Below are 12,598 nucleotides of genomic sequence, written 5' to 3'. Positions count from 1 at the left end.
CTGTACAGTTGTATCTGCTCACGAAACTTCAAACACCAACAAATCAAAGTGATACACAGTGTCCTTTCAAGTCAGCTACATTTACTACATCAAAACAGACAATCCACCTCTTTGTAGAATTAAGAGGTCTTGATTTCATCCTCTACTTCAAAGGTTTTTTAGTCTAACAAAAAGATGAATTATGAGACAAAAAGTGGCACAGAACTGTGATTAAGCTCTACTATGATGCCGATTTGACAGAAATCAAAGGCCTGAGGCATTTTGGCTCTTCAGAAATCCCTCTCTACCTCAAAATTTTAGTCCTGCTTTCCACAGTGTTAACTTCTACAAGCCCTGTGTAGCTACAGCACAGGCCCTAACAGCACTAACCAGTATGGGCCTGTTTTAAATGCTATCAGAAAGGTAGAAAGCTCTCAAAATGCAATGTCCTGCCCAATAATTGCAACTTACTGCACTAAAATGCAGTATCACAGCCAACTGCTCACCTTGCATAGTATGTCTTCCAGTTGCACGCTATTGAAATGAGCTGAAGCATGAGTTGGACACAAGACAATTTGAGGAAAACCTCTGCTGGCTCCCAGAAGAGCTGTGCTGGACCATATTCAATCAGGAACTCCATCATCTCTACAATCTGCTCATGGGTATATGAACAGGCCTGTGGGGAAATAAGTTGGAAGCATTAGAAGAGATCACAAGGGTTACAAACCTGCACTACAATATTCTGTTATCAAGTACCCCACTGCTGGCATTTAACCAAAAATGACATTCACGAAGAGCAGACCAGAACTGTCTCTTGCAGATTAAGTATTTACTGCCTGGTTTATTCCCCAATTAGAAAAGAGTACAGCAACTGTCGCTATAATATACAATAATAAGCTTAAGAATAATATCCTTTAAGTTTCTTTGCAGTCCTACAAGGCTTAGGCCAATTTAAGAAATTACATTAAATTAAATCTCTACTTAGTAGCTTTTAAGCTATTATTGTAGTAGTCACTACGTTATCATTCAAAATGTATTTCTGCTAAAGCACTAAAAAGGCTGCAAAAAAATGACAATTAGTTTCTAAGTTCTGACTACAAAACCTACTAAAGAAAAAAAGGAGATTCCTGACAAGCATTCCTTTCAATAATTTGTTTAAATTACACAAGAAGGCAACAGCTTACATACATTTCTTTAGTTACCAAAATAACTGATTTTTGCAGGAGCAAAAACCCCCTTGTGTTTTCTTATTTCAGCTCTTATAAAAACCATCATAAATTAAACCAGAAACCACAGGTAAATGTGCTCCCTTCAAAACAAACAGCCAAAATCACTTCGCAGGGAGAAAGCAGAAAAAAAAATAAACATGGCGAGGACAAGAATCTTCCTGATCATTTCCGTTTTCATTATAAAATCAAACTTATTTCCAAGTTTTTCAACACTGTGCATTTTCTGTACATAAAGATACTGTCCTTTCAGAGATTAAAAGATCAAAAATCCCACAAGTATCAAAAAAAACCCCTGCCTTTAACTTAAGCTTTTGAGAGATAGAAATGGAACCACAGCAGATGAGTAGAATGTATCAAATTATTACTTAATCAAATGTAGTTCAGATGAACCTTCAAGGCTCTTCTGTATTTTCCTATCGCAGTGTCATTCCACAAGGCAGGAAAAAAGTACAAATAAAATCCTTATCTCTATAAGTTGCACACTGCCTTGTTATTCCACTGGCTTCCAAAGACATCCACATATTCCTGCAGCTTAGATTCACTTGAAAAATGCAACCACCATGTTAACAGCTTGTAACATGCTACTCACCTTGTAGGGGGGCTGTGGATGGACCAGAATGCCACCCTCAGTGCGCTGGAGTGACTGCTTCACCTGTTCAAGTTTGATAGCAAGGTGAGCCTCAAAGTATCGACGCAAGGCCATGCAGGTGTGTTTCCCAGTCTGGCGACTGGCAAAGATCTCATCATCACTCAAGAGGGCTCCTTGGTCTTCCAGGTTTAAGATCTCAAGAGTGCTTATCTTCAGGAAGAGGTTGGGTGGGAGGCAAAAAAGAAAGTTTCATTAGCTATTCTCAGCTGCACTTGCACTAAACCCAAACAACTTACCTTGCACACAAGACATACAAGCTCTCTCTGAGAGCTGACAAAAGTTGGCTGAACAGAAAAGGCTATCTGCATATAGCAAGTCTAAAAAGAACCATTTCCCCCTACATATGAAGAAAGAAATCCAGAAGTTACATCAGTGTAGATCTGGAGGCAGTGTTGTGCCTAATGCTATTAGGCATTATATTACACAACACAAAGTGTGCTCACACCCTGCAGTGACATTCTCAAGTTAGATACAACCTAAGCTATTAGGACTGCATTTTTTTTTTGTACATAGACAGCATAATTTGTGCTCTGAAAGTTGTACTTCTCCTGGAACAAGGCTGGATTTATCTGCATAAAAAAGGGTGCATGACAATATCACACATGTATGTGGAATGGTGAGAAACTTCCGAACTAACATTAAGTCACCGTTTGGACAAGTACTGCTTAACCCAGTTGTACCAATAAGCTCTTCAAAGGGTAGCAAGTCTCTAGACAATAATCATACAATAATAAGAAAAATGATAAAGAAAAAGGAGTCCATGTGTATGTTGCTTAGAAACTTCACTCCACCTTTCCATATCCTGGGAAGTGAGGAGAGAAAAAACAATCAAGCAAAACCAAGCAAAAGAACAGAACTCTCCACATCTGCCCTCTAAAGGGTGCAAAACCTGACATAAAATCCTGTTCACCATATAAAACTACAAGCCTTACCAGATTAACCAGACGCCGAAGGCCATCATGCCTGTCAAAGAGCTCCAGGACAGCACGGAAGGAGAAGCAAATGGAAAAGAACATGGTAGCATGGCAGCATCCCGAGGCATGGGAGCACTCCATTAGCCATAATGTGTAGTTCACTACATCTGAAAGAACATTATGGGGGTGCATACACACCTAGAAAACAAAAGAACGTTCTTGAGAAGGACTTCAGATTGCTGAAGAAAAACTGTCCAAGGAGAATGAGGGTTCTTTTAAGTGGCAAATAGACAGAGGACAAATATCAGTTTCTTCCAGCTTGACCTGGGACATCTCAGACATGAAATAAAAAGTCCCATTTCCGGACCAGTAGAAGAGAGACCCTGTGAGACTAATAAAGGCTATGATGCGGCAACATGGGACTAGCAATTGGTCCATTGCCTGACCATTACAGTCTTAGTGCAGTATAACTCCAGAGAGTCCTTTTCCATGCCACTTCAAGCTGTCCAAAGTATGCTTCACTAGAGGCAGAGAAGGAAGAGAAGTTTCCACTGAAGAAACAAAAATTCTTCTCAGCGTAACAGTATCATACACAGTTCTAGCAAACTGTGGATGCATGGAAGCCTAAGGGAATTGCAAGGATCAAACGCTTGACTTTCTGTGGCAATAGATAACCGAGCCAGCCTTTGTTTTCTCAGATGATGCCTCTGAGACGTGCAGACCATGTGTTGGAACTGCACTTTTGCATATGTTTGTTAGCTTCTAACAATGAGGAACTTGGAACCCTCTGCCAGGGTCAGTGCCAAGAGGAATAGCACAGACAGCTGAAGCACTGGCACCAGCTGTCAAATGTCAAGTGGGCAGATTTTTTTGTCTCTGCTGGTGTTGGACATATTCAAAGAGTACACTGCTACCAGGTCCAGCCTTGGTTTCACTTCAAGACCAGAGGCTTTGCATAAACTACAAGACAAAGGACTGCCCCTTGAAACTTGCTTCCTCTGAAATCTTTTCCTCTGAAAAAGACAAGAGAGGAACTTGCCACAGAAACCTGCTCTACCTTGCGTCTATATTAGGGATAACACCCAACAGATGAGTCGATGTCACTACGAAACAGCTGCATGGTTTCATGACATGGCCTGAGGAGATAAAATCCTAACACAGCACCCTGCCACAGCTTTTGGTTATCCTTTTGAACAATGCAGGCAGTAAGTGGAATCAGGAAGAAAAAAGGAGAAAAGGGAGCATGCAGTGTTTTCTCATGACAAAGGCTCATGGAAGCACTAAAGCAGGTTATATGCCACCAGGATCCATCTTTCTGACATAGTGAGCAAAAAAAGTGGAGGGAACATTATTCCAATTTCACCTTTATTGCCCTCATAAGTGAGCTTTAATAAAGGATACAGACAGCCCTGATCAACTGCGAATACCAAAAGGTTTTTGAACACACTCATACAAATGCCAGCAGAACCCACACAGACTGAGCCTTAAACAACCACTACTAGTCTAGATACTATGTGCTCAAGGAGTGTAAAGCTTGTTAACAATCACAACACACACTCAGACATCATCAAAAACTAGGAAAATATAAGCAGAAATGTACAGTTACCAGTTTAACTGCTTCAACTTTCAGCTAAAAAAAACCAAACATGAAAAACCAAATAAAAACCCCCAAGCCCCTAGACAATGCCAGGGACAGGCCAGGAATGCAAAGCTATCACTCAAAGCAGAGCAGAGCTGCAAGGCTTTAGGGTACAACTTTGCAGTTGCTTTGAATGTTACAGCATGATGTTCCCATATGCGAGTACTAATGCTCTCAAACTGAAAGTTCATCTCTTTTTACTTGGCATGGTAACAACTTCAGAATAAAGTGGATCAGTTCATAGCATGTAAGTGCTGCTGCCAATACAAAAAAATAACAAACAGAATCAATGTTTAAAGTACCTGGGAAACTGAAGCTTAAAGGTGCACTGCCAATATCAGCCTGTCTAAAGGGATCTTGCTGGAGGAACACAACAGAACTGAGAAGAGGATTTCTTTTAAAACTTTTTCTCTGTGTTAAAATACGAAGTGAGGAACTTCACCTTCATGATCAGCTGTTTTGACATTGATAAGCTCAGGCCACAGAGAACTTTTAGTGTCATTTAGTTTGATTTCCTGAACAATTCAGACCAGACGTGCACTGGTGCTCTGCTGCACTCTAGCATCACCACAGAGGCTGTGCCACCGCCCGGAATCTGACTTGAGGTACGTGTAACACTGAAGCTATCCACACTGGGACCATGCATGGAAAAACACAATCTTGGATATCCACTGGAGCAGCCAGGAAGGGAAAGGCAAATGAGAATGGGGGAGGCTTTTTGGTTTTGGTGGGGTTTTTTGAAGAAAATGAAGGAACAGTAAGATGAAAAGGGAGACAAAAGTATTGAGACAATGCTGACGAGACAGATCTTCAGTTAACTCCCTAGGAACTAAAATCCAAACTCTTCAAACAAAACACTCAAATACACCATTATTTATATACTACCTACTACCTGCACATACCAAAGTCTTCTATATAGATTTACTTTTTAGGTTAGAAGTTGTTTGTTCACTGTTTGAACACAGGTAGAAACACTGAGAAACAACAGAAACTGCTGCTGTTACAGTGAAAGCATGACTCTTACCCTCTCCATGGCATCTTGATTGTAAGACAAATAATACAAGCACATGGAGACCCCTGTTGCTGCCATGGAAGGACGAGGAATCTCCAGCAACTTTTGCACTCCTCCATGAGCAACAAACTCTGTTGCAAACTTGTTGTGCAGCAGCAACGATGCCAAATGCTAAGGAAGGATAAAAGCAGATTAGACTGGGATTCTTCAAACTGTCATCAATTCCATCCCCCACCCCACAGAAAAACAGATGGCAGAAGAAACACATGCTCTGTGCTTCGTCCACCTTATTTCCTCCTCCCATTACATCTAACTGCAGAACATAGTATTTATCCCAACAGCAAAAGCAAAAAAGACACCATAACTTTGTATTACACATCTTGAAAAAATGCAGGAAAAGGAGAGCAACTTAGAAACCATCCAATTGGCCACCTTAAGTCTTCTTATTCTTTTCATACTTACTCACTATTATCACCAAGAAATATTTAAATTTGCATTCACAGTTTGTAAATGCCACATTGCTGGCAAGAAGAATGTTACAAAATAAAGTTTAAAGGCTATTGTTAAAACCAAAGTTTGCAGCTGCACTGAAGTTTACTACACACTCTTGTATTACGAACACCTTCAGAAGGAACAGTAAGAACTGTAAGAAGTAAGTAAGTAAGAAAGTAAGAAGGAACAGTAAATCCCACCCACTCCCAGCTGAAATAACCTACAACTTTGGTAGGAACACTGCTCCTTATAAACAAATTCTCAGACAAGTGACAGTGAAATGAGGAGACAGATGACGCTTGGAGGATCAGAGGCAGAGAAGTTACCATGACAGACAGAAAGAACACACAGAAAACTACAACTTCTGCTGCTGCACTGCAGGCTTGGCTTGAATAAAGTTATTTTTGTGGTTCTGTACCTTGGTGAGGTAACCTTAAAGACTAATCACACAAAACAATAGTATTTCAAACATTAAGCTCAGAGATGTCATGCTGGGGCTTCTGGGAGTAAGACGCTTATGCTTCTTACCCCTCACAAATATCCTGTGAGAAGACAAGCAGTGGAACAACTCAGGAATGCTGTCTAAGGGCAGCAGGGACACAAGCATTTGACCAAAAAAAACAATTTTTATCCTCTTCATTTAAGCAGATGGCAGGAGAAATTAATGGCACTTCCTGAACATGTAAGATCTTCTCATCCCTTCCCCCCCTTTTTTGATTTTAAATACTTGAGAGCTATAAAACCAAAACCACAATGCATTTAAGCTGAGTGAAAGCCAATTCCAACTCCAGGGAATGCACACAGGCCTAAAGAAGGTGAGCACTTGCCTTTGCCACAGGCAGTAGACAAACATTCAATCCTTTTACAATGTTTATGGTCCATTTTAGACCATAGGCATTATGAAAGTAATTTACCTTAAGGGCCTCAAAAGTGAGCAGCACATCATTGGTTTGCTTCAGGTCGATGTAATACATCATCAGGTCCCTTGATCCCAGTTGCATAAAGATGGGCAGCAGCTGAGAAAAACAGTGAAAGACTAGCTGAATGTTTCATGGAAAATACAAGATCTCTTTTGGTTTTTACTCTCTAAAACCCCCAATTTTCCCCTATTAGCAGATACCTGTTATGAGAGGTCAGTGGTAACCAGCTCCATCCATAGGAAGCAATAAAGGTTAACAGACCTCTTGTAATACATCTGCTGACTGCAGCAAGGTGCATGACAGCTGCCACACGGAAATCTTAAGACTCTCCTTCAAGTGCGGCTATGGCAAATCCACACAGATACCACCCTGGCGATAGGTTCCACTTTCCATCTGTGCAAAGACAACTACCCAACAACTGAACAGAAAAAACAGGAGAGCAGGGCAACAAACCAAAACCCTTTGCATAATTCTTTGTGTAACAGCTTTATAGTATTAATTCCTATTTTTATATCCTATTATTGCTGGCATATGAAGTAATCCAGTCAGCATGCAGGGTATTAGGGGGATAATGGTTTCTTTGGCTCTTACAGAAGCAAGGCACACACGTGCACGCACGTATAATGTATATCACAAAGCAAAACTGCGCTGCTTTGTTCTATTTCAAATTAAGCTAAACCACCTAAAAAAAGATTAGGCAGGAATAAAAGTGGCCTGCAGACCTATGCTAACTTAAGTTTTATGGTTAAGAGAAAAAAGGAAACACACTTTGATAAATCTGGCACTGCTCAACTACTTTGTCCATTTAAGTAACAACAGCTCTCAAAAACATCTGCATAACATCATAACGCCTGCAGAGCTCAAACCACTTCATTTTGAATTTTAAGTTCATTATTTCCTAAGACTTTTAACTGCAAGAGTCTCTCTCATCCCCAGAGGAAAGATGTCTGTAATTTCAAAGTGACTTGCCCTGTGCCATCTAAACCATCACCAAATTTAACAGAAACCAGGAATAAAATACCTACTGCCATGCTCCAGCTATTAGACCACACACCTGCTGGGCTCCAGTTTGAGTATTACCAAGTAATACTGAAACTAATGACTTCACTAAATTGGAAGTCATCAACAACTCCAGATAGGTTACCGATCTCCTTTGTATCAAGCAACATCAAGAGTGATATGAGAGCTCTGCAAATTTATCTCCACAATACCACTCAGTTTTGTCAGGAGAATTCAAGCACAGGGTGCTTCCTCCCACCTTCATATGCTCACCTCTTGGTACTCCCCTAAAGGAGTCAGGTACTGAAGAATTAGCCTCTGCTCTATGGCGGGAGTCAAAGGGTAAAGTGTATAATTAGTGCCAATCACCCACGGGGACATTTCTGACCAGCTGCTGTTGGACAGTTCAACAAAAATCCGCTCTGGTTCTGAAGTGGAGAAGCCCAGCTTCTGCTTGGCCTTCCGGAAGCCGTCTCTTTCATGCTGTTTCCCTGATTTGCTTTTTCTCAGTCCTCCATCATCTAGCTTTGTAGCAGAGTTTACTCTGCTACTAGTCTTATGACTTGAATCAAGATGAAAGGAGATATCCACATCACCAGTAACTTCCTCTTGCTCTCCATCTACTGTCATCTCCCCATAATCCATATCCACAGCTTCTTCATCTAGAGGCAGCAGAGGATCTGATGGCACTTTCCGAGGACTGGGACGCTTGTTTTCTTGTTTTGTAGTCATTTCAGTCACCTGGAGCTCTCGTAGCCGCCGAAGCACCAAAGCCACCTGTTTCACAAAAGCAGCATGCATGAGAACACACTTCTTGCTTTGGTCATGCAACTCACACTGGCTATATTTTTTGTTCTTATCATACAACCAACCCTGCAGCATAAAGCGTGTAAATAAATGCTGTGGTGTACATTTGCCCAGAGAAATAATGATTTCAAAGTGAATAAGAAAACTCCAATCCTTTTTGCTACAGCTACTTTCATTTTAAAAGTATTGGCATCTCATCTCCTGCATGAGAAGGAAGTGGTTTAAAAGCCATTAAAAGCAGATGAGCTATATTGGTGCTAACAGAATCACATACCAGCTTGCACCATCCCTCCATTGTCTCTGCCTAGCCTAAGGGCAACATTCCCTTTGAAAACAGCAGCTTTGACAAATTGCAGGTCCACAGAGCCTATGGTCATGCTTTTAAAGGCTTTATCTGTGCAAGAATTAGGATTCACCTATGCTTCAACACACTGTATGCTGTCCTAGGAGACAAATTTGCCTACCCCACTTTCTAAAAGTCATCTCAATTGCTGGTAAACATCATAGAGAATCAACACTAAACTGGTAGAAGGTTTAGTATTGAAGTGAATGAAATTTCATATTAAGTTGTTCCCATGTTGATTTACCTTTCATTTTAAAAATCCCTGTCTGGTACATAAATCACAATATGTGACAGTTACAGACGTAAAGCTTCTGAAAATGTTTCTTTAAGGAGGCTATGAACATGAGTCTCATTAAAAAGCATTACTTGCCTTCTTTTCTAGGTTTCCACTAGTCTTTTTAGCACAACTGGTACAAAAGAATAATCACACTGCATGCCCCAAGCTCAGCAAATGGGGGAAATCAGTCAGGAAAGGATGGAAAGCACGAGCTACTGACTCACACAGATATTATAACAACCACTGTAAGACCCATATACTAACTCATGTATGTGAGCTCCCCACAAATGAAATAATTAAAACCCCAACAAGGTAAGGGAATCTGCCCTCTAAAAGGGAAAGTGATGGAGAGATCATTACCAGCTGCGAGTTCTCATCCCTGTAATTTGCGGCAATATCTTGGTTTTCCATAGCTCCTCCTAATAGCCCCGTTGCATATGTCCTTAGCGGCTGGTCAGCCTCTCGTGCCCACTTAAAGAGATTTTCAACTATGCCTTCCTAGATTGAAGAAAATCAGAAAGCAATTCCAACAGTTATATTCCATTTTTAACTTCTCAGTCCCAGGGAAAGCATCTGTTGGTAACAATTCTCTTCATCTCTAGTAATGACCAGGCTACATTTCCTACCCATCATGTAATTAAGTAAAAATATATGAAACCAGAAAAAAAAAAAAATTAACATTTTAAGCTGCATAAAACTATTGCCAGGAATAAGATCTTTGGAATCAGGATTTGCATACCTGCAAAAGCACTTCTGAAGAGTGCTAGGAGTGCCTAGGAGGCAGTCAAACACTACAGGTATAAATTGATCAGTGGAAACAAACAAGCCCAAAGCTCCTGTTGGTTTCACCAATATAGAATCATAGAATCACAAAATAGTTTGGGTTGGAAAGGACTGTGTCATGGTTTAAGCCCAGCCAGTAACTCAGAACCATGTAGCCACTTGCTCTCTCCCCCGCCACCCTTCTTCCTGCTGCTGCTCCCGAAGGGATGGGGAGGTGAATTAAAAGAATGTAACTCCCACGGGTTGAGATAAGAACAGTCCAGAAACTAAGGTAAAACACAAATCACTACTGCTACCACCAATAATAATAATGATAAGGGAAATAACAAGGGAAGAGAATACAATCACTCACCACCCACCGACCGATACCCACCCCAAGCCAAGCAACCATCTAGCCCTTCCGGGTAACTGCCCCCAGTTTATATACTGGGCATGGCATGCTGTGGTATGGAATACCCCTTTGGCTAGTGTGGGTCAGGTGTCCTGTCTCTGCTTCCTCCCAGCTTCCCCTCCTCTGTGGCAGAGCATGAGACTGAGAAAATCCTTGATGGGAGTAAACATTACATAGCAACAACTAAAAACATCAGCGTTATCAGCGTTGTTCCCAGGCTGAAAGTTAAAAAGACAGCACTGGAACACAGGAGAAAAATGACTGCTACTGCTGAACCCAGGACAGACTTTAAAATCACCTCGTTCCAGCTCGCTGCCACACGCTGGGTCACCTCCCAAAAGACCAGACTGCTCAAAGCCTCATCCAGCCTGGCCTGGAACACTGCCAGGAATGGAGCATTTACTACTTCCTTGGGCAACCTGTTCCAGTACCTCACCACTCTCACGGTAAAGAACTTCTTCCTTGTATCGAACCTGAACTTCCCCTGCTTAAGTTTAAACCCACCCCTTCTTGTCCTATTGCTACAGTCCCAGACAAAAAGTCCCTCTCCAGCATCCTTGTAGGCCCCTCCAGATACTGGAAGGCTGCTCTGAGGTCTCCACGCAGCCTTCTCTTCTCCAGGCTGAGCAGCCCCAACTTTCTCAGCCTGTCTTCATACCAGAGGTGCTCCAGCCCCTGATCATCCTCGTGGCTCTTCTCTGGATAAATCTCCAGCAATTTAGCAGATTTCAAAGAAGCCACATTGAACTGACACCAAGTAGAACAGAATTTGGCTAAATCTTACGTTTCACTAAAAGCTTACTAGGGCTAAATTGAAAGGTCTTAAATGAGCAAGCTACCTGGTGCCAGAGGAACTCTTTATACTAATGACTACTCACTAGCCAAAAGAACAATTCTTCACAATGTTTGGGGAGGAGAGAAATGCATGGAAGTATACCAATCTGTACATATGAAGATCTTCATGTTAAATATAGTTAACAATTTTAATAGCAACACAATCTGCAGTGTTCAAACACAGGCTGCCAGTCACCTTTTCTTAACCAGGCTGGATAAGTATTATTTAAAATGTAAAGCAGTCAATTGATAATACAATGGCTTAGAATGAAAGATTCTTTCTCTAAAGCATTACTGGATGTTGAAACATCACACAACACATCATTATCGTGACACGAACACTGCACATAATTTGAATCACAGGTACAATACAGTAAAAAGATCAATTAAAGGTAATAAGGAAGACATACATTTCAATGAGAACTCTCAGCTTACAGATTTTTAAAGAGTTGCCTGTTATATATTTAAAGAAAACTGTATTATTATTTAAATGCTCTGAGACATCATTAAAAAAAAAATTAAGCTGATGAGACACAAGGTACCATGGCCACCAGAGGGCCTCTTCCTGGCCAGAACAGCACCCTCTTGAACAGGATCCCTGAGCAACCCTGAAATCTCCTGCATACATACAGGAACCCAAAGGGCCATAACAGAAGTCTGTATATTCATAGAACCACAGAATGGTTTGGGTTGGAAGCAACCTTAAAGTTCATTTAGTTCCAGCCCCCTGCCATGGGGAGGGACACCTTTGACTAGATTTGGTTGCTCAAAGCCCCATCCAAACTGGCCTTGAACACTACCAGGCATGGGGCAGCCACATTATCAAGTCCAAAGAACAGTCCGTAAGTGTAAAACTTAAGTGAAAAACACACTTTCAATTTACACAGAGATTTAGTCTGAAAGAAACCTGTATCTTCTGCAAGTGGGGAACAACTGTCTTGTTAATTTTTTTGGATTAAAGCCTTGCAGCCTTAGCTTTTGGACAGATCACAAAGACCTCAAATTAAATTCAATCCTTCACAAAGGGAGCACATTATTACTTCATTTTATCATGCTTTAGAATTCACATCCGTATTTCCAACACTAAAGAAATTAATTTAGACTTTTGTATAAAGCACTATCTAATTTCCAAACTTCAGAAAAACATTACATTAATTTTTAGATGGGGAAACTGTGGCTCAGAAGTGAAATCTACTTTCTCCTCACTTTCAACCCTCTGTGCATTCCTTCAGAAAACCACACTTGCCAACACAGAGAAGACCGATTCAGATGTCCATCACAGCTCCAGATAATCCCCACAAACCATGTGGATTTCAGACTGCTTAGTTAA

General features: G+C 41.0%; 1 protein-coding gene across 3 annotated transcripts in view; it reads right to left on the bottom strand.

The window, feature by feature from the left end:
* DCAF1 (DDB1 and CUL4 associated factor 1) overlaps positions 1-12,598 on the bottom strand; it is a 54,273-nt gene that overhangs the window by 29,624 nt on the left and 12,051 nt on the right. For all 3 annotated transcript variants that reach the window (XM_065687156.1, XM_065687157.1, XM_065687155.1), the window contains exons 6-12: positions 9,621-9,758; positions 8,107-8,610; positions 6,829-6,930; positions 5,435-5,593; positions 2,790-2,969; positions 1,798-2,007; positions 486-655 (exon numbers count right to left, since the gene is read on the bottom strand). In XM_065687156.1, the coding sequence (XP_065543228.1) occupies positions 486-655; positions 1,798-2,007; positions 2,790-2,969; positions 5,435-5,593; positions 6,829-6,930; positions 8,107-8,610; positions 9,621-9,758 (1,463 nt within the window). The remainder of the gene's footprint in view (positions 1-485; positions 656-1,797; positions 2,008-2,789; positions 2,970-5,434; positions 5,594-6,828; positions 6,931-8,106; positions 8,611-9,620; positions 9,759-12,598) is intronic.

Source organism: Lathamus discolor, chromosome 7 (genome assembly GCF_037157495.1).
Source record: "Lathamus discolor isolate bLatDis1 chromosome 7, bLatDis1.hap1, whole genome shotgun sequence".
Classification (NCBI taxonomy): domain Eukaryota; kingdom Metazoa; phylum Chordata; class Aves; order Psittaciformes; family Psittacidae; genus Lathamus; species Lathamus discolor.
The sequence above is the reverse complement of the archived record's forward strand: the minus strand, read 5'-3'. Positions and strand labels throughout refer to the sequence as shown.